The sequence below is a fragment of the Amphibalanus amphitrite genome, unplaced genomic scaffold, assembly GCF_019059575.1.
Source record: "Amphibalanus amphitrite isolate SeventyFive unplaced genomic scaffold, NRLGWU_Aamphi_draft 000141F_arrow, whole genome shotgun sequence".
In the NCBI taxonomy this organism is placed as follows: Eukaryota; Metazoa; Arthropoda; class Thecostraca; order Balanomorpha; family Balanidae; genus Amphibalanus; species Amphibalanus amphitrite.
Genome location: NW_024881636.1, coordinates 82855 through 110683, shown reverse-complemented (window position 1 = coordinate 110683; position 27829 = coordinate 82855). Strand labels below are relative to the sequence as shown.

The 27829-nt window shown below is 54.0% G+C and overlaps 3 protein-coding genes across 7 annotated transcripts in view; 1 reads left to right on the top strand and 2 right to left on the bottom strand.

The window, feature by feature from the left end:
• LOC122382503 (E3 ubiquitin-protein ligase UBR2-like) overlaps positions 1 to 6327 on the top strand; it is a 34773-nt gene extending 28446 nt beyond the window's left edge. Inside the window, exons 25-28 of the mRNA XM_043367905.1 lie at positions 1881 to 2305; positions 2797 to 2920; positions 3328 to 3556; positions 4276 to 6327. Of these exons, the coding sequence (XP_043223840.1) occupies positions 1881 to 2305; positions 2797 to 2920; positions 3328 to 3556; positions 4276 to 4469 (972 nt within the window). The 3' untranslated portion in view covers positions 4470 to 6327. The remainder of the gene's footprint in view (positions 1 to 1880; positions 2306 to 2796; positions 2921 to 3327; positions 3557 to 4275) is intronic.
• A 183-nt stretch (positions 6328 to 6510) lies between these two features.
• On the bottom strand, positions 6511 to 12316 carry LOC122382502 (soma ferritin-like). Of its 2 annotated transcripts, XM_043367904.1 has the most exons (5): positions 12280 to 12316; positions 11372 to 11432; positions 10530 to 10674; positions 7150 to 7461; positions 6511 to 6914 (listed from the first exon to the last, which is right to left on the bottom strand). In XM_043367904.1, exons 3-5 carry the CDS (start codon positions 10629 to 10631, stop codon positions 6813 to 6815), a joined length of 516 nt encoding a protein of 171 aa, XP_043223839.1. In that variant the 5' UTR covers positions 10632 to 10674; positions 11372 to 11432; positions 12280 to 12316; the 3' UTR covers positions 6511 to 6812. The 2 variants fall into 2 exon arrangements, with proteins under 2 accessions (XP_043223839.1, XP_043223838.1); XM_043367903.1 differs by lacking the exon at positions 12280 to 12316 and having other exon boundaries at positions 11372 to 11611.
• Positions 12317 to 12957: 641 nt separating this feature from the next.
• The window catches only part of LOC122382501 (major facilitator superfamily domain-containing protein 4A-like), a 56300-nt gene continuing 41428 nt past the window's right edge, over positions 12958 to 27829 (bottom strand). For all 4 annotated transcript variants that reach the window (XM_043367901.1, XM_043367899.1, XM_043367902.1 and 1 more), the window contains 8 exons: positions 23521 to 23716; positions 20978 to 21184; positions 20549 to 20761; positions 20213 to 20386; positions 16827 to 16974; positions 16431 to 16501; positions 15843 to 15960; positions 12958 to 15599 (listed from right to left, as the gene is read on the bottom strand). In XM_043367901.1, the coding sequence (XP_043223836.1) occupies positions 15445 to 15599; positions 15843 to 15960; positions 16431 to 16501; positions 16827 to 16974; positions 20213 to 20386; positions 20549 to 20761; positions 20978 to 21184; positions 23521 to 23716 (1282 nt within the window). In that variant the 3' untranslated portion in view covers positions 12958 to 15444. The remainder of the gene's footprint in view (positions 15600 to 15842; positions 15961 to 16430; positions 16502 to 16826; positions 16975 to 20212; positions 20387 to 20548; positions 20762 to 20977; positions 21185 to 23520; positions 23717 to 27829) is intronic.

The window sequence follows — 27829 nt, the reverse complement described above, 5'->3', positions numbered from 1 at the left end:
GAGGGCACTGACTGGCGCAGCTATAGCGTCCCTCCGCAGACGCCAGATTTACCTGCAGTGTGTGCGGCTGTCTAACGCTGTGGTCTCGTCTCCGTCCGCAGGACCTATAGTGTGTTCGTCTGTCGCTGCTGCTGCACCTGGTGCAGATCCTGCTGACGCTGTGGTCTCGTCTCCCCAGGACCTGCAGTGTGTTCGTCTGTCGCTGCTGCTGCACCTGGTGCAGATCCTGCTGACGCTGTGGTCTCGTCTCCCTCCCCAGGACCTGCAGTGTGTTCGCCTGTCGCTGCTGCTGCACCTGGTGCAGATCCTGCTGACGCTGTGGTCTCGTCTCCGTCCGCAGGACCTGCAGTGTGTTCGTCTGTCGCTGCTGCTGCACCTGGTGCAGATCCTGCTGACGCTGTGGTCTCCCTCCCGTCCCCAGGACCTGCAGTGTGTTCGTCTGTCGCTGTTGCTGCACCTGGTGCAGATCCTGCTGACGCTGTGGTCTCGTCTCCCTCCCCAGGACCTGCAGTGTGTTCGCCTGTCGCTGCTGCTGCACCTGGTGCAGATCCTGCTGACGCTGTGGTCTCGTCTCCGTCCGCAGGACCTGCAGTGTGTTCGTCTGTCGCTGCTGCTGCACCTGGTGCAGATCCTGCTGACGCTGTGGTCTCCCTCCCCTCCCCAGGACCTGCAGTGTGTTCGTCTGTCGCTGCTGCTGCACCTGGTGCAGATCCTGCTGACGCTGTGGTCTCGTCTCCCGTCCGCAGGACCTGCAGTGTGTTCGTCTGTCGCTGCTGCTGCACCTGGTGCAGATCCTGCTGACGCTGTGGTCTCGTCTCCCTCCGCAGGACCTGCAGTGTGTTCGTCTGTCGCTGCTGCTGCACCTGGTGCAGATCCTGCTGACGCTGTGGTCTCGTCTCCGTCCCCAGGACCTGCAGTGTGTTCGTCTGTCGCTGCTGCTGCACCTGGTGCAGATCCTGCTGACGCTGTGGTCTCGTCTCCGTCCCCAGGACCTGCAGTGTGTTCGTCTGTCGCTGCTGCTGCACCTGGTGCAGATCCTGCTGACGCTGTGGTCTCGTCTCCCTCCGCAGGACCTGCAGTGTGTTCGTCTGTCGCTGCTGTTGCACCTGGTGCAGATCCTGCTGACGCTGTGGTCTCGTCTCCCTCCGCAGGACCTGCAGTGTGTTCGTCTGTCGCTGCTGCTGCACCTGGTGCAGATCCTGCTGACGCTGTGGTCTCGTCTCCCGTCCGCAGGACCTGCAGTGTGTTCGTCTGTCGCTGCTGCTGCACCTGGTGCAGATCCTGCTGACGCTGTGGTCTCGTCTCCCGTCCCCAGGACCTGCAGTGTGTTCGTCTATCGCTGCTGCTGCACCTGGTGCAGATCCTGCTGACGCTGTGGTCTCGTCTCCCTCCCCAGGACCTGCAGTGTGTTCGTCTGTCGCTGCTGCTGCACCTGGTGCAGATCCTGCTGACGCTGTGGTCTCACTCCCCAGGACCTGCAGTGTGTTCGTCTGTCGCTGCTGCTGCACCTGGTGCAGATCCTGCTGACGCTGTGGTCTCGTCTCCCGTCCCCAGGACCTGCAGTGTGTTCGTCTGTCGCTGCTGCTGCACCTGGTGCAGATCCTGCTGACGATGTGGTCTCCCTCCCGTCCCCAGGACCTGCAGTGTGTTCGTCTGTCGCTGCTGCTGCACTTGGTGCAGATCCTGCTGACGCTGTGCTGTCCCTCCCCTCCGCAGGACCTGCAGTGTGTTCGTCTGTCGCTGCTGCTGCACCTGGTGCAGATCCTGCTGACGCTGTGGTCTCGTCTCCCGTCCCCAGGACCTGCAGTGTGTTCGTCTGTCGCTGCTGCTGCACCTGGTGCAGATCCTGCTGACGCTGTGGTCTCGTCTCCCGTCCCCAGGACCTACAGTGTGTTCGTCTGTCGCTGCTGCTGCACCTGGTGCAGATCCTGCTGACGCTGGACGTGGCCGAGCTGACGCGCCAGCAGCCGATGGAGACGGACGACGAGCCGGCCGCCGGTGACCAGGACGAGCAGCAGTGGCTGGCTGAGCTCTACACGCTGGTCCGCTCCGCCGCCGGTGTCGAGGTGGCCGATGTAAGCCCGCCGCTGCTGCGCCAGTACGTGGCCGGCGCGGTGACGCCGTTCCTGCGCTGCTGCGCGCTCTACTTTCACTTCCTGACAGGGGTGCGCGCGCCCGACGAGCTGCTGCAGCCGCTGCCGCTGGCGGCCCAGTACCCGCACCTGCTGCGCTACCTGGGATTGGACTCGCTCTGCGTGCCCCAGGCCACTGACTGCCAGAGCGTGCTGCAAGATCTCATCGCCAAGTGAGTGGCCGCCGCCGGGGAGGACGCGGGCTGTGGGTAGGTTTTTCGGATTTGCTACTGCAGCGCTTTAATGTTTATCGGTGGTTCTTGTTCTTTTTAGTTTTATCACGTAGGCCTTGGGCCCGGCTGTCGCGACTGTTGGCCTCCCTGACGTGTGAATTCTGGCGAGTAGTTTTATCACGTAGGCCTTGGGCCCGGCTGTCGCGACTGTTGGCCTCCCTGACGTGTGAATTCTGACGAGTAACCCTTCCGGTCCCATGTAGACCATCGGGACTCCCTTATTGCACCCTACGGATTGACAGCTGATATCCGACTCTTACGGTGACCTCTGACGGCTGATAGCTGAGCTCTGACCCGACCCGAGCCCTCTGACGTCTGCTGTCCTCCCTCAGGTGGTGCCGCCACCCGGACATCGGGCCGTACCTGGCCGGCAGTCTGTGACCCTCCCCTGTGTACCCTCTGACCTCTGACCTGTACCGTCTGTCCCTCAGGTGGTGCCGCCACCCGGACATCGGGCCGTACCTGGCCGGCAGCCGCGGACCCATCGTTCGCTACCCGCTGTCAGTCAACACACTCATCCCGCTGCCCGTCGACTTCTCCGAGCTTATCAACAAGGTCGGTGGTGACCACAGGACGCGGCGGAAGATCGCCCTTAGCGACCTGTGCTCAGAGTTTGTGGTGGTGTTCGGAGCAGTTTTTGAGGGCTTTAAATCGAAAAGATTATGCAGTTTGAAGAATTACTTCACAGCCGTTCATATCCAACTGACAGAGCATACTGCATGATAAGCTCACTGGCACTCAACCTTATCACCAAGATGAATTATGAATTGAGAGATGGACTGGCCAGACTCGTCGCCAAGTGTGTAGCGATGGGTCTGTCCGGTTCATCTATCAACCCTAGGACGTGTATCTGTCACGACTCAACTCAATTCCAAGCTGATCCGCTGCTCGACGCGGCACGCCACCATTCCTGGCTCACCGAACTGTACCGTCCCAACTGACCCTCCCCCTATTTCCACCAGGTATCTGACTTCACGTGTCCGAGCAGCGACGGCGAGTCGCGCGTGCCGGCCATGTGTCTGGCGTGCGGCGAGCTGCTGTGCTCCCAGTCGTACTGCTGCCAGGTGCAGGTGGAGCACATCGGACAGATCGGCGCCTGCAACGCGCACCTGATGCGCTGCGGCGCCGGCTCCGGCGTCATGCTGCGCATCCGCGAGTGTCGCGTCCACCTGCTGGTCAACAAAGTCCGAGGTCAGTCAACGGGGGTCACTACAGGGGTACCGGGTCAGTGATCGGGGGCAGAGGTCGGGGCATAGTTCAAATAATAGGGCATGGCACAGGGTTCAGTCTACAGAGGTCATAGCTCATAGCACAAGTCAGAGGGCGCGGCAGGACACGAGTCAAGATTAGAGCAGGGCAGTGGAGAGGGCGCAGGTCAATGAGCGGTGGGCACCAAAGAGCACATGCCAGTGAGCAGCTCAGGGCACAGGTTAGAGCAGAGGACAGCGAGCGGATCACGGTGGGGTTTGTTTGTTTTGTTTTGTAAGGCTAGACCTTTCGGTCTAATGAGGCCTTTTCAGACCAGCCGGGAGGATTGCAGGAATTAGGGGGAGGCATTGGTCTGGGCGGCCCGTGACGATGGACAGGCCACCCAGCCCTCTAACGGTTACCCCACCGCACGTAAAACTGCTCCTGAGGAGGATGAAGGTGACTTTCCGCCCCGGATTAAAGGGGTTAGAGGTATGGCGAATGAAGGATGGAGGAGGTTGCATACTCTGAGGATGGAACAGAGGAAACTGTACAATGGGGGAGGGTTACAAGGGGGTTTCGGGGTCAAAATACCAAGACCATTTGAGCATAGTTAATTGCTTGAAAACATCCTTGCACCACCATTCGAATATCAGCGTCTGTCGTCGGCTCCAACCCAGGCATCTCTAACACTTTCCATCTTTCGGTGGTGTCCCCTCCAGGTGCCAGCGTCCCCCCGCCGTACGTGGACAAGTTCGGCGAGATGGACCAGGGCCTGAACCGAGGCAACCCTCTGACGCTGTGGCGTGAGCAGTACGACAAGCTGAACCGGCTGTGGATCGCGCACGGCATCCCCGAGGAGGTGACCCGCCTCATGGAGGACTCGTTCAGTCAGACAGACTGGCAGAATCTCTGAGCGCTGCCGGACGGCTGGCAGAGCCTGTGACCGGCAGTCGGGCAGACTCTCAGAGACTGGCTGGACTGGTCTGTGACCGGTGGTCCGACAGACTCTGAGCGCTGCCGGACGGCTGGCAGAGTCTGTGACCGGCAGTCGGATAGATCCCGGAGACTGGCTGGACTGGTCTTTGGCCAGCTGTCCCTCAGACTCGGAGACTGACTGGTCTGGTCTGGCCACTGGTCTGTGGCCGGCAGTCCGACAGACTCTCGGAGACTGGCCTGTCTGACTGACTGGTCTGGTCTGGTCACTGGTCTGGTCACTGGTCTGTGACTGGCAGTCCGACAGACTCTCGGAGACTGGCCTGTCTGACTGACTGGACTGGAGCTCCTCCTGGCGGCGCCTGCCGTGCGCGGCTTAAGAACGCCGTGGACTGAGCTGTAAGTGTGGAGAGGGAGAGGACAGTGGGCCCTCGCTCCCTCGGACGGCCGTCGGCACGATGTGTTCTGTGTCAGAAGATGCTGAGCTCCGCGCTGTGTACGGTCGCGCTGGGTAGAAGAAGCTCTCGGCTTTTGATGCAGGCGGACGGAGACGTGAATGTCGCCGCCGCAGGCGGATGGGAGACGTGACTGACCGATAATGTAGGCGGACGCGGACGTGAATGTTCCGACGCATTGGTATGGGAGACGTGAGTATCGCCCGACGTAGTTCCTCTCGCGTACTAACTCTAACCTAGGGCGGATATGATTGGCCGTATGTGAGAAGTGCAGCAGCCTGAGAGGTCCGGTGTATGTGTCGAGGGAGGGGGGGGGGGAGACAGAGCTATTTCTCATTGGTTTGCGTTCTGGGTAGATATTGGAGGGCGACTCAGTCGCCGCTTATTCAATCGTGCAATTGATATGATGCACTAACTGCGACCGAATTAGACGTCGCAGACAGATATCAGCTGCCGTTGGGGATTGATAAATGTTTATGGAATGATTGATTAAGCCCAGACTGAACAGTTGTGAATGTTTATGCGTACAGTAGTGACAGAGCGATGGTGTATTGGGAGTTATAATTGTCGTAAGGCTGGTCTAGGTTGGTGTGCTTCCGTCCCGTGTCGTGCGAGCCGCACTGGCGCCGCTGGTAGCTCGAGTCGGCCTGTCGAACGGCGGCCAGAGGATATCCGAGTGCCGGGCCCGCCGGTGGCAGGTCGGTGACTGTGAGGGGGTCGACAGTCGGCGGCACGCTGGTGCATACAGCTGCCCGCTGAGGTGTTGTCGGGCTGTTCTGACCCTCTCCTGGCTCCCAGTGTCTAACCTGCCGAGCGGGGCGGTCAATGTAGGTCTCATATTACGAATATCAGTGACGGTGTGCAGGTCGGACGATCGCCGCCGTGCACCAGACTCGGGTGGTTCAGAGTCTCCGAGTGTCCGCTCCATGACAGAAGCGCGTGCGCCGGTCCCCACGCCGCCGCCGTCACCGTTCAACACCCCGCTGTGATGCTGACAATATTGTAGAAACTGGTGACGATACATATACTGCTCGCGATAGATAAATAACCACAGTGGTCGGGGCTGGTGAGCCAGCTCCGCCTGTACCGAGTGGCCGCCGAAAATCTCCGGCGTTCTGATCCTGTTAGTCTTTAAGCACTGACTAACAGCCGTCTTTGACGTGAGTGTGGTTCTGGGTGAACGCTAGGATTGTCTCCGGATTGTTTCGTGTAGTACTGCGATATATGACTGGGCAGGATGGGCCGGAGCGACTCTCAGTGGCCGCCTCAGACTTCTGAAGTTTGAACGGCTGCTTTGAGACGCTCCCCGTAATCAGATGCGGAATAGATGTACGAATGTTCTGCCTTTTAAAGTGGATTAATAAATGCTGGAGTCGTGGAAAACGTTTGTGTTCGTTGGAGAGGGGTGGAGTGTGTGTGTGTGGGGGGGAGGGTCATTGGGGAGTGTTCGTTGGGGAGAGGGGTGCGTGTTTGCGTGTGTAGGGGGGGGGGGTCATCTGCCCTGTTGAGTTCAGCGAAATATTCCTAAGCGTGGCGGATGGTCCAACTACAAGAAGAGTGCGTTAGTTGGTCTGGATTTATTGCTATTTGTACTCACTTTAACTGACAATATCAACGAGACCCGCCTGCCGGCGACTTCCGAAGGTTGTGGCGTTAAACGCACAATTTTTAGATGCACATGACGCACGCAACATTTCACCACTGAAACAAGCGTACACGATTGTCGAACTCCGGAGTCCGGATATGACGACCACTGGCTGACGACGACCTACATCGGTGACGCCGGCAAAAGAAATGGAGTGCTTAGCGCTCACTCCTTCTTGAGGTCGCGGACGAAAAGGTACTCTCCCAGCCCCGGGTGGCGGTGCTCACTCCTTCTTGAGGTCGCGGTCGAAGAGGTACTCTCCCAGCCCCGGACCGCAGCGCTCCATCCTTGTGATCATGTCACCCAGCTCCTTGATCGCCTCCACCTGGAAACAGACGGCTGGTCAGCGGGCTGGCTCGGCATGGTTGGGTCATCATGGTCGGTCTTTCTTACCGCACTGTCCACAGCTGCACTAATCCCATCGCTGTAGCTTCATTATTCACTACCCATTTATGCATGACCCCCAACGAATTACTATTTACATATTCTCAGCTGTGTGACCCGCGGTCACCAATAGTTCCTTTTTCTCCACTCCCCTCTCCTCAGCTCTTGGTCTTTACCTGTTCGGTGAGGAACTCGTTCTCGATGAAGTCGCACATCTGGGCGTCGCCGTGGGAGCCGGCCACCGTGTGTAGATCCAGGAGCGACTGGTTCACCGACTTCTCCAGCTCGAGGGCGGCGCGTGCGGCCGCCAGCGGCGAGCCCCACTGGTCCTGAGCTGGCTTCATGACGGGCTGCAGCAGCACCCGGCCGCCGCGCTGGTTCTGGAACTTCATCAGCTTCTGCGCATGCTCGCGCTCCTCGTCAGAAGCCTTCTTGAAGTAGTCGAAGAAGCCGGGGAAGGCGACGTCGTCCCGGTCGAAGAAGTAGGCCTGTGGGGGGATGCGGAGCAGGGGAGATGACTCCGTACCGTTATGTATGTACGGTGTAACGGTAATGTAGATTAGCTCTCCCCGGTCAAAGGGTGCCGCCCGTTTGCAATTGCTCGGAGCGCAGTGGTCACATAGCGCTGAAGGCTGGCGCACCTGACCTTTGGTTCAAGACGGATCTTTTTACACAATCGCATTTTCAGATTAGGTCAGGTCACTCACACTGAGTGATCCATGGTGTCATAAATGAATCTACGGGCGGTCCTAAAATGTCGCAAATTCTCAAGGCGCTCAGTGCCAGGATATTTTTTCCACAGGGAAATGAAAGTTACAGTAATTAGTTAACTCCCGAGCTCTCAAAGCTTCGATCTCAGAACCTTCCCAAGAGTCACCCGAGGTAAAGTCGGTGAGGTCACGTGACCTCATCATTTTAAGTCAATGAGAATATATGGATGCTTTTATTCTGGCATCGGGAATTATCTATGACTGCCTCAAGCTCACGGCATCCTTGGGAGTTCCGATGCTTCACTTTTGTTAATTGTTCTGTTGACTGGGTGACCTCACCAGGGTCATCACTATCAGAATACTTCGTCAATAATGACAGACCAAATTGAGCAGGGGAGTAGGGACTCGAGAAAGCCGCAATGGACTCGAAAAGACCTGCCGAATCGAATTATATGCGTCATAACCTCCTTCGACCAGCTTCGTGACCTAAGACGGTGTGACCCGACCTTGACCTGAAGTTAACACCTTGAGCTGACTTCACCTAAGCAAAAAGTATAAGTAGGTATCGATTAAGTCAGTGCAAACGATTCCTGCCCGTTGTAAACCGAACCGTTGAACTTTAAAACAATTAACAAACCGTGGTCAACTGTAAATGTAAGGAGCTTTTAATAATAAGCTGTCGAATCGAACGCTTTCCCATGGTACCTATTGCAACCTCGAGTTATGAGGCCAAGAAAGTCGAAATCGGCAACATAAAACATTTGACCCAAAATAACCTCTGTTACCTTACCTTTGACCTTACCTTGTCCTTAAGTGACAATTTGTTTCCTTTGAATGGCCGTCTACAGGGTGTCCCGAAAGTTTTGCAACATCCGTTTTCCCATATGTTTTGTCTCTACCGCTATAATCAACGTTCCACTGGCAACCTTCCGCTTGTCCCGGGTAGACGGCGCGACTGCCCACCCGACCCAGCGGCGGTTATTGCCGCGGGGCACGGCTGACCCGTCTGGGGCGGCCGCCGTCTGACCTTAGGTCAGTCGCAGACATGAAGGTGGCCGGACGGGTAACGCGCAGAGAGGCGGTGCGCTCCCGCGCGATCGGGTTGCTGGAAGGTGGCGTGGCGCAGGGGGTTGTCGCAGAGAAGCTGGGCGTCGATCGGACCACTGGCTACCGGTGGTGGAAACGTTTTCGCGACGGCAAACCGTTAGCCGACAAGAAACGTTCAGGCCGGCCGCGTGCCGTGTCCAACGTCGCCAGAATCGTCTGTGCCAAAGCTGCTGGCAAGCGTGGCTAAAGCGTCAGGAAATTGGCCACGCGGCTGACGCGAAAGGGTTACCCGGTGTCAAAGTCGGGTGTCCATCGGTTCATGACCCAGTCGAAGCATTTCCGGTCGTACAAAAGATCAAAACAGCCGAAAATGACAAGAGAACAGAAGCTTGCAAGATTGGAATTTTGCAAGAGGGGAAAAATTGGGGCTTCGATGAGTTCAAGAACGTCATCTGGTCCGACGAGTCCATCTTCGAAATCCAGCACACGCCAAATCGGCAAAACGATCGAGTCTGGGCGAAATCTCGCGACGAAGTGCCCCCGGTTGAAATCATCAAGCACCCCGCGAAACTCATGGTGTGGGGCGGAATGACCGCACAGGGCCTGACTGAACTTCACGTGGTGCCAAAAAACCAGACTGTCAACACCGCATACTACGTGTCCGAGATTCTGGAGGGCTCACTTCTGCCGGCGTTCAACCGTAAGAGCAGCAATGGCGGTGTCACGGAGAAGAAAATCGTCGACCGGAGGTCAGAAGGAATTTTTATGCAAGATGGCGCACCAGCACACACCGCAAAGCGGACACAAGAATGGTGTGCGGAACACCTCCCAGGGTTTTGGGGTAAAGGGGAGTGGCCTGGCAACTCCCCCGACCTAAACCCGATAGAGAATGTGTGGGCAATCATGAAGGAGAGCCTCGACCAGCAGGAGCCCGCCACCAACCTGGGTCAGCTCGAGCGCCGGCTGAAGAAGGCCTGGAGAGACATCTCCGCGGACACACTGCGCCGCCTGGTGGCCAGCATGCCATCACGTGTCCAGAAGTGTGCCCGGCTTCGCGGTGACTATGTTGGTTGTTAAATAAAGCGGAAACGACAACTCTGAAGTGTTTAATTTACAACGTTAGGGATGTTGCAAAACTTTCGGGACACCCTGTACCGTCTCTATTTAAAACATGCTTCAAAAGGTAGACACTATAAATTATATTTTCGAATTTTTAGATACCTATACAGTGGGTTCCAAGGGAAGTGAGAATCGTGTGAAGCACTAGCGTCATTTCTTTAGAGTCCGCCGCCGATTCAGGCAGTGCACGTCCGGCCCCGTTGCGTAGTTGCGTACTCCCCCAACGCTGAATGACCGAGCTCCGGTCAGGGCGGGGGGAGGGGGCGAGGGGGGAGGGCGCTGCGCAGTGCCGCTCGGCGCGCACAGCTGCCAGCGACGGGAGCCAAATGCGATCCACAGAGGGGAGACCTACCGCGGGTCGACGGGTCGGCCACCGTACTTATGCATTATGCAACTGATTCTACTGGTAAATACAGGGATATGTGACGCGAGATACAATTAAGCCGGTAGATAAGCCGAATGAAAAGATAAACCCTATGAAAAGAGCCGGAACTCGCAGTAACTCGCACTTTCGCACTCTTTTAAGTAAGAGCATAGGCTTATGCAAGCCGTGCAATAGTGCAATGCAATTGCTTCTGAACGATGAACTACGAAGCTACGTAAGTACGTAAGTAACGTAAGCACGTAATCACATGCATAAGCAGTGTGCCACTGGTTATCTGCGATTGCGTTCTGCTCACCATGGATAGGTAGGTGTAGCTGGCGAACAGCTCCATGTTGATCTGTTTGTTGACCCCGGCCTCGGAGTCCTCGTGGTAGTTTTGGCGGCACTGGCTCGCCATCGTGTCTCCAGGTCAGTGTGTGTCTCAGAGGTCACAGGTCACGCTGCGGGCGGGTCAGGTCACCGGTCACCGGCAGGTCCGTCCACCGTTCGTCCGTACTCTGACGGCGCAGAACGATCTGACGCCGCCGGCGGCAGGCCGCGCTAATATAGACCGGCTCTGTGTGACGTCAGCAGCCGACTGATGACGTCACAGCGGGCAGGTGACGTCACCAGGGCTTCTCCGTCGGCCCTGCTGCCGACGAACAGCCAGAGTTCATAAATACCTAGTACCTACCTAATCAATTCCGTTGGAACCATGCGTAAATAATTTGATATCCGCACATGCCACGTATCGCTTTTTCTTTCAAATTGACTAGAGACACTGAAGCCCTTTTAACTTTTTTATTCAAATAAAGTACAAGCAGCTATTTTATCGTGGACAGGCCGTATCCATAAAGCGACGTCACTCCTTCAAGGCACTCCTCCAAATAATAGGTAGGTACCATTAAAAACACTAGGAAGTTGCATGGAAAGAACAATCAACGAATGGCCCTCATTTCAATTCTAACCGACAAACTGTGGTGTTTGATGTAGTAAAGCCCCTACCCACGCCACCCATTTGGTATACGTTACTTTACCCAAGGGCAGAATAACTGAAAAAAAATAAGAGCCCACCAGCCTGGCATTGCGCGTGCCCTTGCAAACTTAGAAAAAAAACGACTTTCCAATCAGTCTTATCTGAGTCGTATCATTACTCACCGAATCTCACAATGGTCTGTCAGGCTTGAAGCTGCACGCGGATGCGTTCCTTCGCTGTTAGCTTTTTATGGATAGGACAAGGTGTTACAGTAGAAATATGTTTTAGGTGTACAGGAGATCCGCTTAACACCGAACATGTCGAGATGTTATCCAGCAAACCTAAACGTTATGTGATGAACGGCGAGTCTAGCTAGGTATTTAGGTAATTCGGTTAAATACAATATCAGACACATTGGAAGCAATGTTGAGTAGCGATAGACAAATGTGTATATTGAGACGGGTTACACAGCACATTCGGGTGGACGCGTTTCGTCTAAATGACTTTATCGACACCCTCTCGGAAATTAAAACAATACAAACACTGTTTGTATTGTTTTAATTTCCGAGAGGGTGTCGATAAAGTCATTTAGACGAAACGCGTCCACCCGAATGTGCTGTGTAACCCGTCTCAATATATACATTGGAAGCAATATTCAACATCGCTGTCATTGCTTATGGCCTTGTGCGAGAGTCGATTGAATTGTCCTGTCGTTGCATATTTATTGATTAAACTTTTCAAATACCAAATAATCGCGTGCATTCGTTTACAACAATGTTCCGCTAACTACACAAATATTTGAACATAATGTCATTTTGATACGTTTATCTGCACCTTAGAAACTGCTATAATTTCAGTTTTTCCTTATTACCTTATAGTAAGAATGCATTGGGTGATGCGTTACATAAATGGCCTAATTACTCACTGAAAATGTTCTTTAATTAGCACAAGTGCAAATTGCAATAAGTAAAAACAAAAAAGCGCACGTAGCTGGTCAACAGATCCCTTCACATTTAATCAAACATTTTAAAACTCAGTTGGAGGCACGGCCTCCCTCAAAGCTCGAGTAAAGACTTGAAAATTACTTTACCTACAACTGGACAACTGGTCTGAAGCTCATTTACACCAAACCAAGGCCCACCAAACTACCTTACTGTCGTGAAGCAAGCTATGCAACATTTTTGACGAAGTTCGTTTCGAGTGGAGCACACATCGTCGGTCCCTCGTTAACCATACGTTTTTACGGTGGCGCGGGCCTTAAAATGTTTTCTGAAAGACACTCAGAGAAAGTGGAAGTCCGTTTGAATCGCCTATCTATCGCCGTACGAAAACATCGAGAACCTGAGCCCTCGACAGGCTACATAAGCGCATGCCAAGTGTAATCACCACTTTGTATGTCATTATACTGATCAGTCGTTTGGATATCATTTTATCCATTCGTTTTCAGATTTCTTTCATTAATATATTCATTTTTTAATTCATTACCATTATTGACTTTTTGTATATTGCCTGTAATTTTAATGCGGACTTCTTCGGCCTCATTACATTTTTATCGCTCTTTTCCTGTTAAGTGTGCGTGGACGAATGTCAGTATTCCGGTAAGTGCCAAGACAAAAAAGTTTGTGACAAAACGAGGACCGCTGGGTGTTCTTATGCACTGCCCGAGGTCCGAATACTATAGTGTAATATTCTTGTCCCTTGGCCCGTGAATACCTACAGAACATGACTCTCTTCGGTCTTCACTTCACCGATAAAAAAGAAACAGTAGTATCATTTGAGCACATCTATTATAACATATACAAGGGCGCTACCATTAGAGTTAAGCCTATATCACATGACATAATTATGCGCTTGTATGTATGATTCCTATATTTAAACAGCAGTCACTCCCCAACACACAGAAAACAGTCAGAAAAAGACGAGAGTTCGGACAATAAATTAGGTAACAGATGATTGCACAAAAGAAAGGAGCAAGAAACGACAAATAACACATTCAATCGCAGATAACATATGCCTACATCGAAACATAGCATTGTTCAACTACATATTCGTTCACCCGAAGCAAACAACGTCTCTGCTAGCATTTTCCATTAAATAAATATCTGCAGCCTCTGCAGTCTGCACTCAAACAACATCCATGCATACAAACACCATAAGGACAGTACGAACACACAAATATAGTACAACCGTTCGACAGATGAATAGAAGTCAAAACCGTGAGATTGATAATAGGTACATGTTGTTTTTGGAGTAGCAAAAACACTGTGCGCAGTGTTGGCAAAACCGGACCGAAGCCTAAAGAGTGCAGTTCTGTCTAGTTGTTCCTGAAAGCACATCGAACAATTCGAACTAGTCGCTCCTTTCCTAAATCTATCCCTATTCCTAAGCTCGAACGGCGGCAGTCAGCCGAGAGACGGAGAATTCAGCTCTAGATAAAGACTGAGAAACTCGACCGCAAAACGTGGCCAGAGGCATAGATATCGACGAGAATGTTGAAATCGACGAGACATTCACAGTCACAGCGAGCTGACAACACGTCTTACGGAGAACAGTAGCCGGTAGTGAGACGGTGACCGACCATCGAGAGCCGATCGGCCGAGGCCGGACGGCGAGCCACGCGGCTGGAGCCGGACCGTACGCCCCGCGGCTAAAGACTCGGAGACCGTGCCCCCGCGGTTCAGAGAGCGATTAGCGGCTCGGGAGGCATATCTCATTACCGCCACAGGAAACCGACGGATCAGGGAATCGTGGAAGGGCAGACACTCGACAGCTGAACACGGCACCGCTACCCAGACACCATGGCAGCCCACTGGAATCGTACACGCCAAGTGCCAAGGCGCAGCGCCCGGACCAGCTACGAACTTCGAGTAGTCGGGAAAAGCGAACGCGTGCCGTTTTAGAATAAAATGATATGCCTCAATTTTGGTTCGGTACGTGCGAGAAAAGGGCTCTATTCTTTAGGAAGCACTGGTGGAACAAGTATAAATTGCTTTAAGATTCATTGAAATAAAGTTATGATTCTAAATTTCAAAATAATTACCAAATGTGTTAAAAAAAAAAAAAACTCACGCACATGGACTGGAGAGGAAAGGTCGGAGAATTCAAGAGATAGACATACACGAGAACACCCATTCTACGCTAGCGAACATTTGAATCGTATGCCACATCTGTCATGGCACATAAATACACTCACAGCTCCAATAACCTGTGGACAAAAACAAAACCGAATTGTCTTGACCAAACCAAATGACTCATCCACTGTCCACATCTGAGCGCGTAAGGGGCTGCGATCGAAAACAAAGTCCCTAGGGTTCTCCAATTTACCATTTCATGCGATGATGCGCATGCTTCCAGTGTGGGAGGAAATATATAACAAAACGTAACTATTGCTGGAGCCCCATCAGTCGTAACGCTTCCATTCCGTAGACAGTTTTCATGGCTATATACCCCAGCAGCTACGTGTACGAACAGCCCTTTCCCGATAAATGATAATAAACATCCGAACAACAACATCCGTCCTGTAACATTTCAACAGCCTCCCGTAAATGAATGGCGTACTGTCGTGCACTCGGTCGTGTCCCAAAAGGGTGACCACACGGACCTCGGGGCCTCTTACGGCCGGCTCATTCAGCTCCACACACGCCCTCTATCATACTCGACACTTGCATTCGCCAGAGTTCGTTTCACACATCACACTCTCTCCGTAGTGTTCGCCGCATCTGTCTCTCCTACACACACGACATAGTATCCACGGACGCCCCTGGCTCGCCGAGAAATCACCAGCAGTCCATCGACATCAGCGCTTGTGCTCCGCCCTCCATCATAACTTAACGTCCTCTCTTCGGTTTTCCACTGTCTCTTACACAAACACTTGACGCACAGCGTTCGACAAATAACAGCAATAAGTCCTCGAGCTTTCTAGTCGCTCTCTCAGCGCGTTCTCATCTTCCTCTAATGCCCGATGCTGACAACCAATCATCCAGTGCCACCTATCGGTCGACAGACTCGTAACTTCCGCAAGACATCGCTTCACACTTCCACTTAACACCTCGGCCGGACCGTCCTGGTATACCTCCACCTTCATATAACCGGTCTGCGCCTCACGACCTCACCAAATCATCTTTCTGGAGCGGCACACACCCAGATGCCCCACAGCAGCAAGACGGACCAACTCCGCTGACCGGAGGCTGACCCCGCTGACCCAGAGGCCGCCCTAGCTGACCTGGTGGCCGATCTAGCTGACCGGGAGGCCGACCTAGCTGCCCTTGCCGTTGGGGTTGAAGTGCAGCTCACTGGAGCTGACCTCATGTGGCATGCGTGAGTAGTAGGTGACGTGTTGACTCATCAGACCGGTGTCCTCGCCGGGGTCACTGCCGGATCCCATACAGCAGCGGAACAGACGGAATAGACCTGCGGGGGGGGGGGGGCGGAGATCCGTCAGAGGATGCCTGGTGCTTTGACGGAGAGAGTCGGTCAACGGGTAATGAGATTTCTTCATCGTGGTGTATAATGTGTAGTACAAGCAGTAGCATCTTATCTTAGGTGATATACGCTACTGGTGTCATCGAATGAGAAAAAAAAATCATTATCATTTGTACGGTAGACGTCTTTCACCCATTTATTCTAACAGAGGGGCCATCTGTATTCACTTACCAGCCTGGTTCTTTATCGAAGCACCCACGACGAACAGGACAAATACGACGATGATCGAGATGAGGACCACCAGAATCACGTTGATCTGGAACATGACTGGACCCACCGACTCGAACTCCTGCAGAAAAGGCACAAAATATGTCACACTTGTCACCAATCACAGGAGTTTAACTAAACCACTTCCATAATCAGCATTCAGCATAGGTACAGTTCCAGTCAAGAGTTTCAGTTGCACAGTTTTATATGACAAAGCTTAAAGGTAAACGCCCCCATTTTGCCAGTGTAGCGCACTGACACAATTCCAATTATCGGAGTCATCGACAATTAACGGCTCCCACCAATACGATATCCCAAACATTCCCATCCGTCAAATAGCGACTGAGAAAAACGGCTAGGCCCGCCCGTCTAAACTCTTGTGTCATGCGGCACAGCATAACTTCAGGCGTCTACCCTGCTGCCATCTATGGGCGGGGGATAAGCTTCCGCACAAGCAGTATACCACGCATACTGGTGGACTGTAAAGCAGAGCGCAGTCAGCCGTTTCGAATCAAAGTCTAGATGAAGTAGGGTAAAAGAAGATTGACTTACGTGTCCGACCACGACGGGCTGGACCATCTCCCCGGCGGCTGCCCCGACCACAATCAGACTGGTGATCACCGCTGTAACAGAGGGTGTATCGTCACCAGCCCAGTCGCTGACAGAATAACTGCATGCTGGAGAGTGAACAAAATAAGTGCCATTTGCCGTTTACAATTCATAAACTGGTAGGTGGAAATGATACCGAACATTCGGTCCGATCGACCAAAAATTAGACGGTTATTGCTAACGGAAAGCTATACGCATGCTCCTGGCATGTTTCTAATCAACTGTGATCTAAAAACGCCATCTAAAAACACGACGTGCTGTGCAAAATGTTACACAAAACATTCAGCGTCCTGCAGCTCTAGAAAGTGGCCGCGTTGCGCGCCATCTGTTGTCACGTACAGCTAACGTCGATGTATGTCTCAGCCAGCGAGATGGTGGTGGGGTAGATACTGCTCAGAGAGAGGCCGAACAGACAGGTGCCGGCGTACACCACCAGGCGGCTGTGCTGCCAGATGAGCATCAGCAGTGCTGCCATACCGCAGCCCACCTGCCGGCCAGGGCGGGCCAGGTCAGCGCGTGTCGGGTCAGGTCAGGTCAGAACCGGTCCAATCAATGCGAGTCGGGTTAGGTGAGGTCAACTAGAGACGAGTCAGTGTCTGTAGGTCGGTAAAAACAGCTCAGGTCGCCTTACCACTACATGTTAGGGGAGACCTCTCAGCTGAACTAATGAGACGTTCCGGGATCAGCAGCCCGTTTCCGACTGCCGTCAACAACTCGTTACTCTCCCCCGCTCTACCCGGACGCCTCTCTACCCCAGACGATCGGCACAGTCATAAGGACGGACACGGTGACCAGGCCCGCCCGGCTCCAGTAACCGGGCGGCGGCCGTCCCTATCCACCGCCCCGGCGAACGGGTCATCGATCCGCGCTAACAGAGCGCTCCGGTCGCCAAACGACTGAACTCCGCTGACCGAACTGCCCGCGGCAAAACCCGCTTCTTAGAGGTCAGCCCGGGGTCAGCGGTCGGAGGGCAGTCAGCGGGCAGCGGGCAGCGGCCAGGAGGGAGAGGCGCCGACGGCGGGGCAGACTGCCGCGCCCAGCCAGCCACTAAGGCTTTTGGGCAGCTCGGCTGATGGATATCTAAAGGAGCATCGTGTTGCCCGTCTGAGGCGGCCGTGGAAGAACTCGCGTTCACCCAAAGGATATCCTGATAAGCTGGAGAAGACTTTTGCCGGAAAACACGAAGATAGACGGTCACTGCAATTTGTTATAAATGGTTTTGAAGTTATTTCAGCTGATGCATCAACAAAGAGTTTGTTGAGGTATGCTCGTAACGTTTATCTCTTTCAACCAGGCAGCTGATGTCTGTAATAAATCTTGTGTTTCGCAAGCAAACTGTCTAAACTTTCGTTTCTTTTGCAGATTCAGCTTACGTTTAATCCGCAAACCGTTAGAGCTGATGCGAATAATGTTGGCCCAAAACAGATGGATTACGGTGAGATGAGCTCATTATCCCCAAAAATCCAGGCGGTAAGGTTGAAATCTAGATTCAATGTAACTTAGTTGCAGCTTTGCATAACTGTGCAACTACGCATTTAGATGATAAGAATTCATGCAATCTAAATATGAGCAACTCTGCCAATAAAAATGCAAGAAATACCCAAAATTGTTGTTACGGAGCGAGCGAAGCGAGCGGAGTCTTACGTAGAATAACGGAAATTTCTGAGTATGAGCGGCCGGCCGGCCGGCCGGCCGGCCGGCCGGCCGTGCGGACGCTTTTGCGAGGCTTATATCTCAGCAACCACTTGACCGATTTACATGCGGTAATTTTTGTAGGGTAGCTTCATTCCTTCTACCAAGTATTGGGCTATTCCCGATGCATGTGGGTGACCCCTTATGCACGTGCCACGTGCAAAACGAAGAGGTGTCAGTTTTGTAATTGTTGCAATATCTCGGTACCGTAAACCAGAGCAACTTTGTACCACTTTTTAGGTTTTTGTTGAATATCTTTTTTAACTGTTGTCCAATCTGGCTAGTTTTTTTGCAAGGTGGAAGCTACAACCTTTGTCAACAGTTTGCTCTAGAGTAAAAGAATCCTAGCATCTTGAGTTATTTTATTTTTTTATTGAACAAGTGGTCAAAGTTGTAGAGGGGTTTTACAACTTTGTACCACTGATTATAATCCTATTTTATTCAATGCTAACGAATAAAATGGTATTTTACAGAGCATCTTTGGTCCACATAAGTTCTTTTAAAAAATATCCTGACACACCAGGACTTCAACTGGCTGAAAACAATCACAGAAACACTGGTTTACAATGGGGCAACAGATTCACAGTGAACGGCTGTTCCGGGCTTTGGATGGAGTAAAATCACATGAGCACTCTGGCTTTTAAATGAGCGGCTGAGTAAGAACCACAAAACTCAGCACCTTCAGAAGTCACTTGACAGTTCTCTAACAAATGAAGGTGAATTGTCCACGGGTGCCAACCGGGATGGGAGGCTGGTGTCTCTTGGGAGTACCTCTGATAGGTGCGACCTCCCACTTTTTTTTTCTAGACTTTCCTGCACTTTCTCCTCCCATAGCATTAACAGTGAAGCAGGATCAAAGGATCGTATGGCACAACTCGGACCTGAAACAGGAAAAATCATATTGGATAGGTATGGAATACAACAGGCGGGGAAATAATCTGGATTTGGAGGGCTAAAAATGAAATATAGACGCAGCAGCATAACCAATCGACTATCAACATCAATAACTTCCAGCATTGACTGTCATAAATGACGAAAAAGGTATGCTATAGTGATCAGAAGCTTCCTAAGAATGATTTCCTGGTGGACCAAAGTTGTAGCATTTTGACGGAAAAAGTGCTTGCAACTTTGACCACCACCCCTAAAAAATGACCATAAAAAGAAAATGGGGGTTTTCTTCCTCTAAGCCTTTGGAGAACTCATGTACTTACTGTCTAGATAGCCAGTGTCGCTCCAGTTCTTACCAGTTCCGCTCCTTACATCATCCTAGCAACTTCTGTTTTTTGCGCCAAAATCAAGGCTTTTATTATAAAAATTCTGCTGCTGTCAAGGTCACATAACAAAAGCAGGTCTGTTCACACATAGTTAGGGCGCATATTGGGCTATATTGCCTGCATGAAAAAATGTCCCAAATATTACGATGGATTTTTTAAAAAATCAGCAAAGTATCTTTTCCATGGTGGACCAAAGTTGCACCGATGGACCAAAGTTGCTCTGGTTTACGGTAACTACTTGGCCGATTGCGCTGAAAGTTGGCATGTAGGTAGGCACCCACTAGGCACTGCATATCCATGTGCCAGACTTGGGGTGCTGCTGCACGTGCGCACGTGCAGGGGTCGTTTCCAGATCTCGAGAACGGCTGGACCGATGGCGCTCAGATTTGGTACACGGTTAGGGACCAGTTAGTAGGGTGCCGTGCACAAGTCAGTTGGGACCCATTTTGCACGTGCGCACGTGCAGGGTGCCGCTCCCAGATCTCGAGAACGGCTGGGCCGATTGTGCTCAAATTTGGCACATCGCTAGAAACCGGTCAGTAGGGTGCCGTGCACAAGTCAGTTGGAGGTACCCCTCGAAATTTCGCACGTGCAAGACTCACCCCCTCGCTCGCTCCGTTAGTCGCCCCTAAAGGCGCTATACTGGTAGATAGGCACTGGTTGTCACGTAACCAGTCATAAGATACAGTGCCTGTGTTTTTTATTCGTAAAAATGTAAGGATGATGCTAATTTGCCTATCAGCCCACCATTGCACTCACGATGTTGAACATGATCATGAAGGCCGGTGAGAGTTTGGTGGCCACGCCAATGGACACCAGCCGGCCGACGGCGAATGTGCCCCAGAAGCAGGAGGTCAGGTAGGCGCCCTCGGTGGCCGTCAGATCCGACACCATCTTCCGGGCGTAGCTGTAGATGTAGCCGCCGTAGGCACCCTGGCAGCCGAGGGCGGCGGCGGGGTTAGTTGGGCGAGAGCGTACGCGACCAGCCCAAAATGCTGAAGTGTTGAAGGAATAAGAGAGCACATTCGTGACTAATAAATGCCTTGACTATGTTGAATTATATAAAAAACCACACTGCGTTATTGTTCCACGCACCTGCAGTCCGTCGTACATGAAGCAGAGCACGATGGCGCAGATGGTGACCAGCGCCACCTGGCGCGTTGAGGCCGCGTTGTGGTCGTCGATGACGCCCTCAGACGGCACGTGGTGGACCGTCAGGCCGCCGCTCTCATCAATCTCGTACGTCTCCGAGCTGGAGCCCTTGCGCTTCCGCAGTAGCACGGTGATGACCAGGATCGCCACAGGGATCTGCGGCGGGGGGGGGGGCGGGTTAGGTCAGGTCAGGTCAGATCAGATCAGGTCAGGTCAGAGCTTTGCCAGGTTACCTAGATGATAGGTCATCCGCAACCGTACTGATTATGACCAATTCAAGCATAAAAATAGCACCACGCGCTAAACAGCTACATCAGGTTAAAAGCAATCGAGTTTGTCGAATGCCATTTCGCGTTCATCGGTCGCATTTACCTGGAGCAGCGCCATGATCTCGAAGCCGTACTGGATCTTGGAGTGCTGCAGAATTTCGAGCAGGGCTGCCTCGTTTTCGGTTGAGTTGCCGCGCGCCTGCAGAATGTCGTCGATGAGCGCGAAGCAGTGGTGCGGGTTCTTCAGCAAGAACGGCTCGTTAATCATCGGAGACGCGAACGCCCCCAGCGCGTAGAAAAAGTGCAGCGCCTGAGGACACGAGACGGCCAGAGGTCAATGGGGTTGTGAGAAATCATAGACGGTAGGTGATGAAGGACCAGTGTCTACATTTGTGGTTGGTGCTAGCAAAATGCTGCATAACATAAAATTCATCTCACAATAAACAAATGTATTCAACCAGCAATCAGCAAAATTAATCAAACAAGCTTCAGCCTGCTGATCACAGTAAGTCAGAAGAATTAAATAAAGAACAGTTTCCGAATGAGAACGTGCTGCAATAAACCTTTATTAGTGGCGTCGCGCTCCTCCTACACATATGTCTCCTATTACTGGCCGCCTGGCATGTCACTACGTACGCCCGAACACTTTATACGCGCTGCTCGAGCAACAACGTCACATCACATTGCCCCGGAGTTAGCCCCTGTAGCTCCGCCCACCGAACACGGCAACAAATGCGATTGGTCGAGGCGGAGGTATGTCTCCGACGCCGTACACCGACCCCCACTCGAGTGACACGCCCCGAACAGAATACTGGGTCCGGCTGCCGTCACTCCGCTCAACATATTACTCCGATGGGTGCTTCAGAGAGGCGGACTGGGGCGCGTCGAGACCCCGGGACAGAGTCATCGGCCAGCAGCCGACGACATCGGAAATAACTGACGAAAACATCTTTATTGTGACTGACCATGCGTGCAGATGCTAGCTGTGCCGTCTGCAGTTGTCATCAACGATAAGCGACGGGACGTATATAACCTCAGTTTACGACTCGAGAGTTCGTGTCGCTGCACCATTTGTGGCTGCAGCGGATGATAGGCGACCCCTCTCCGTCTCCAGACCGACCCATGACCGACGGAGCGCCAGCCATGGCAGGCGGGCTGACTGGCACGAGTCGCGGCCGATGACATCCAGAGAGTAATTAAGCGCGCACGCTGGCATCATTCACGCCGAGGGAGCTCGCTGATCGCGCAGCCACTGAGCCGATCGATGGCCGCTGTCGGGGCCGATAGAGACATTAGTGTCACCGCCCGAGGAGACTGGCCGGCCGGCCGCGCGCGGCGCCTCTGAGCCCTCTGAGCCGTCCGCTCCATCGATCTCAGAGAGCAGCGGCAGCGGCAGCGCGCCTGCGACTCGTCACTGACGCGCCGCAGTCGCCGCGGCGGCCGATTAGTGCGCCACTAATGTCCCGTCCGTGCTATCGCCGCAGTGGCGACACGCGGCTCACGGACTCAGCCCTTCCGTCCGGCAGGCGTTGAGCAGGCTGCGGCACTTCATGTCCGTGTGACCTACACTAGCGTACCTACTGCGCGTCTGGAGTCGGAATAAGGGAGGATGAGGATCATGTAGGCCCGGGAGAGGAACGGATGGGAAAGAGAGAAATAGAACTGAGTGGAGATAAGAGATCAGAGAAGAGTGATGAGATTAATGGGCGTTAGAGGGAGGGAAAGAGGGAGAGAGAGAGAGAGAGAGAGAGAGAGAGAGAGAGAGAGAGAGAGAGAGAGAGAGAGAGAGAGAGAGAGAGAGAGAGAGAGAGAGAGAGAGAGAGAGAGAGAGAGAGAGAGAGAGAGAGAGAACTCAAGTTCTTACCACCAGGCGAGGTCAGTCAGTTTACAAGGAAATCGACTAGACATCGACGAGACGATTCTCGACTCGAGCAGCCCCAGCATGGGCAGAGCGCTGCCAGTCAGAGGAGGCTTAGCGCGGCGGCTGAATGAGGCACGACCGTCAGCGGGGCTTAGGGCGGCTCGGGCTCGGGGGTCCCTCGGGCTGATGGGACGCTCTGCCGAGCAGCTCGGGCGGCGAGCCGATGACGTGAGACTGCCGCCATCGGCCTGAGCCGCAGATCGCCACAATCACCCAGTGAATGATGGCTGGCGATGAGTCCCGACCCCTGAGGCGCATAATGATGACAGGAGACATAATTTAGCGGCTACCGACTCATCACCTTATAAACGAGAATGTAAGAGCGCTCTTCTATTCATTACATCGTAAAGTAACACTTTGTTGGGGTAGGTCGGATATTGCAGCAGCCCAGAATACCAAGCGGGTAAATGACGCCTCACTGCCTGTGCTTCACGGGCATAGCGGTACTCGAGATGCATATTAATGAACACTCAAAAGCTTACCGTGCAGGGTAAAGGATACAGAGTACCAACAGTTCCACCCCCACGCTTTTCATACTAGTACCTCTTGACAGCACCCCCGGCCGACAAGACCCTTCTGCATGACGCACCATGCCCCTCTGTATCGTTTTCCGTCCCCTTCAGACCAGCAGGTACTCTGGGCTGACTAATCCTCTCCTCCTCTCCCTGGCCTCAGCCGACCAACACCAACCTGCAGGAAGGGCGCTACGTTCGAGCCGTACATACCTGCAGGAAGGGCGCCACATTGGAGCCATACAGCTGGATCATGCAGAGATTGGCCACGGTGTCGATGATACCCATGAAGAGTCCCATGGCGGCCAGGTTCAGTGCCAGCATGGAGAGGCTCCAGCACTGCGGCACCATGGCCAGCGTGACTGCCAGCATCAGCAGTGACACCAACATGGCGCCGTGCGCCGACGTCCTGGTGGGAGCAGAGGGTAGGGTCAGCTGCCGACGTCCTGGTGGGAGCAGAGGGTAGCGTCAGCTGCCGACGTCCTGTCAGGGACAGACGGGAGGGTTAGCTGCCGACGTCCTGGTGGGAGCAGAGGGGAGGGTCAGCTGCCGACGTCCTGTCAGGGACAGACGGGAGGGTCAGCTGCCGACGTCCTGGTGGGAGCAGAGGGTAGCGTCAGCTGCCGACGTCCTGTCAGGGACAGACGGGAGGGTTAGCTGCCGACGTCCTGGTGGGAGCAGAGGGGAGGGTCAGCTGCCGACGTCCTGTCAGGGACAGACGGGAGGGTCAGCTGCCGACGTCCTGGTGGGAGCAGAGGGTAGCGTCAGCTGCCGACGTCCTGTCAGGGACAGACGGGGTCACGGGAGGGTTAGCTGCCGACGTCCTGGTGGGAGCAGAGGGTAGGGTCAGCTGCCGACGTCCTGTCAGGGACAGACGGGAGGGTCAGCTGCCGACGTCCTGGTGGGAGCAGAGGGTAGGGTCAGCTGCCGACGTCCTGTCAGGGACAGACGGGAGGGTTAGCTGCCGACGTCCTGGTGGGAGCAGAAGGTAGGGTCAGCTGCCGACGTCCTGTCAGGGACAGACGGGAGGGTTAGCTGCCGACGTCCTGGTGGGAGCAGAGGGGAGGGTCAGCTGCCGACGTCCTGTCAGGGACAGACGGGAGGGTTAGCTGCCGACGTCCTGGCGGGAGCAGAGGGTAGGGTCAGCTGCGGACGTCCTGCCAGGGGCAGACGGGAGGGTCAGCTGCCGACGTCCTGGTGGGAGCAGAGGGTAGGGTCAGCTGCCGACGTCCTGGTGGGAGCAGACGGTAGGGTCAGCTGCCGACGTCCTGTCAGGGACAGACGGGAGGGTTAGCTGCCGACGTCCTGGTGGGAGCAGAGGGGAGGGTCAGCTGCCGACGTCCTGGTGGGAGCAGACGGGAGGGTTAGCTGCGGACGTCCTGGTGGGAGCAGAGGGTAGGGTCAGCTGCCGACGTCCTGGTGGGAGCAGCTGCCGACGTCCTGGTGGGAGCAGAGGGTAGGGTCAGCTGCCGACGTCCTGGTGGGAGCAGAGGGTAGGGTCAGCTGCCGACGTCCTGGTGGGAGCAGAGGGTAGGGTCAGCTGCCGACGTCCTGGCAGGGGTAGAGGGGAGGGTTAGCTGCGGACGTCCTGCCAGGGAGCAGAGGGTAGGGTCAGCTGCCGACGTCCTGCCAGGGAGCAGAGGGTAGGGTCAGCTGCCGACGTCCTGGCGGGAGCAGAAGGTAGGGTCAGCTGCCGACGTCCTGTCAGGGACAGACGGGGTCACGGGAGGGTTAGCTGCCGACGTCCTGGTGGGAGCAGAGGGTAGGGTCAGCTGCGGACGTCCTGGTGGGAGCAGACGGTAGGGTCAGCTGCCGACGTCCTGGTGGGAGCAGAGGGTAGGGTCAGCTGCCGACGTCCTGGTGGGAGCAGACGGTAGGGTCAGCTGCCGACGTCCTGTCAGGGACAGACGGGAGGGTTAGCTGCCGACGTCCTGGTGGGAGCAGAGGGGAGGGTCAGCTGCCGACGTCCTGGTGGGAGCAGACGGGAGGGTTAGCTGCGGACGTCCTGGTGGGAGCAGAGGGTAGGGTCAGCTGCCGACGTCCTGGTGGGAGCAGCTGCCGACATCCTGGTGGGAGCAGAGGGTAGGGTCAGCTGCCGACGTCCTGGTGGGAGCAGAGGGTAGGGTCAGCTGCCGACGTCCTGGTGGGAGCAGACGGTAGGGTCAGCTGCCGACGTCCTGTCAGGGACAGACGGGAGGGTTAGCTGCCGACGTCCTGGTGGGAGCAGAGGGGAGGGTCAGCTGCCGACGTCCTGGTGGGAGCAGACGGGAGGGTTAGCTGCGGACGTCCTGGTGGGAGCAGAGGGTAGGGTCAGCTGCCGACGTCCTGGTGGGAGCAGAGGGTAGGGTCAGCTGCTGACGTCCTGGTGGGAGCAGACGGGAGGGTCAGCTGAGCTGACGTCCTTATCACGCAGCGCACATAGGTGAGTCGCTGACATCTACCAGAGGCTGGGGGAGTGGCCGACGTCCCGACTATTTAGATACAGATGGGTGAGTCAGTGGTCTGACCAGAAGAGAGTAGTCAGCGGGTAAGTGGCATTCTCACGCATATGACTCTTCACGCTTCAGACATGGGAAGCCTCAATGCTCAACAACCTTGCTCCGTAGACCTAAGAGGCTCAAACAGCTAATGCAGGATGCCGTCGACAAATTGAGCTGTAGAAGTCGACAACATCATACTCTGGAGGTGAAGGAAAGGCCGTGGCGGCTCGGGCGGCGGACCCACTGACCCGCTGCTCTTTCGACCACTCAGCGACCACCAGCCCCCTTCCTCTCCCCTCTATGGACCATAGACCTCTCTCCTCCCCTCGGACCGCTGCGGCCCTCTCTCCTCGGACCGCCGCGGCCCTCTCCCCTCTGAGCCGTTCCATCAAAGCCGACAGGGCACTGATGGTGTCGGCTGGCGGCACGGGCTAGACCGCATCTGCCTAATAGACGCTGCTGATTACCGCCGCGCCAGGACGCTACCAGACCACTGCAGAAGGTCAACAGCGCTTGGAACGTCACATGAGCAATTGCAAAACTCAGTTACGCAGTTAGGCCACAGCAGTCCGTAGATATACACAGTCCATACGCATTCCATGTAAGGTTTACACCGTTCGAATATCGGACGGCTATTCACCGGTTCATTCAGACACTCGCGGGTTTTATTCAGCCGGATAGGGCGGCGGGCCGATCAGCAGAGCACCAATATGTGCCGATAGCAGCCGCGGCTGGTCCGATGAGTCATATCGGACAACATGGCACGAGATAACCCAGGTGAAACGTTCACTTGGGGATGGCGATTTATGCATCAGGCAGTGTTGTCCGAAGGTGAGGAACGGCTTTCGTCTTCCCCGTTACTGGAGGCCACACTTTGTGGGTGTGACAGGGCCGCGGCCCGGCCGGGCCGGCACACACATTTCCAAACAGTTCCGCTGTTGGACAGATGACATAACCAGCACGTCCCCCGGAAATCGGGCGTCTGGACATCCGGAGACATGGCAATTCTCTCAGCTGCTCGGCTGACAACCGTAACGTATACATCCGACACTCGGACAGCAGCGCACCGTGTCCCCACCAGCGGCTGGGACCACAGCAAGATCCCACCACACGACCTCGTTTTAAAGGGACTATCCCACCTTCTAAAATGTTGTTAAAACCAGTTAAATTGTGCCCGACTTTATAGATTGGATGACCAGGAACACGGTTCTGGCATTCATTTTTCATTAAACATCTTAGGCTTCCCATATTCCAAACATTAACTTTCAAATATGTGACGTCACAGCCCAAAATTACCTCCTTCCCCAGGCCACATTACAGGGTGTCTCAAAAGTTCGCTTACAGGTACCAGCCATGCTTTTTTGTCAATAATTCTGAATCAACAAGAAATTAACAGTCGAAATTTTGCATGGGCATTGGTAACAACCTTCCTCAAGCAGCTTCATTGTTTTCAAGCGCATTCGACCCTTCATGAGCTCACAAAAGGGTTCACCTCTGACTATGGATCAGGCATGAAAATGGAGGTCGCATACTCGGGTCGGCTGAGAAACTCTCTGCTTCACGAGTAATGGGAATGGTTAGGTCGGAAATGACACATGGCAAAGTGTCGGCGAGGATGAGTACAACATGTTAGTCATCTAATAAAAACGGTGGCTAAAATTTTTGAAGGACAAAACCATGCGAGACTAACAGCGCTTTGAACGACCCTTGTACCGCAGCAGACTCGTGCTCCGGAAAGCAGCTGAAAATGCAGTCCTAACTATTGAAAACTGACTAGAAGCTCACAGACAGAGGTTACCCAGTTTCAAAAATTGCAGGTCATCATAAAATAAAGACAAAATATCATTTAAAATTGTTTATAATATCTATAACGCTAAATTTTGAGGGAAAATAATGCGAAAATCGTCAATGCCGAGGACAAGTGACCCTCCAAAAGTGTCAATTAATGTAAAGTTTTATCTAACGAAGTTTCAAGAGGCAGATCTGGAGCAAATAGCTTTCTTTTACACACAAAATCCGGACAAAACCGCACGATGGACAGG

What these genes read in the sequence shown, in the direction of transcription:
- LOC122382502 (XM_043367904.1), bottom strand. Translation starts at nt 10,631, where the DNA reads ATGGCGAGCCAGTGCCGCCAAAACTACCACGAGGACTCCGAGGCCGGG. An exon ending in GCTACACCTACCTATCCATG is followed by an intron (nt 7,462 to 10,529) that starts GTGAGCAGAACG and finishes ATCCCCCCACAG; the next exon opens with GCCTACTTCTTCGACCGGGA. An exon ending in ACGAGTTCCTCACCGAACAG is followed by an intron (nt 6,915 to 7,149) that starts GTAAAGACCAAG and finishes GTCTGTTTCCAG; the next exon opens with GTGGAGGCGATCAAGGAGCT.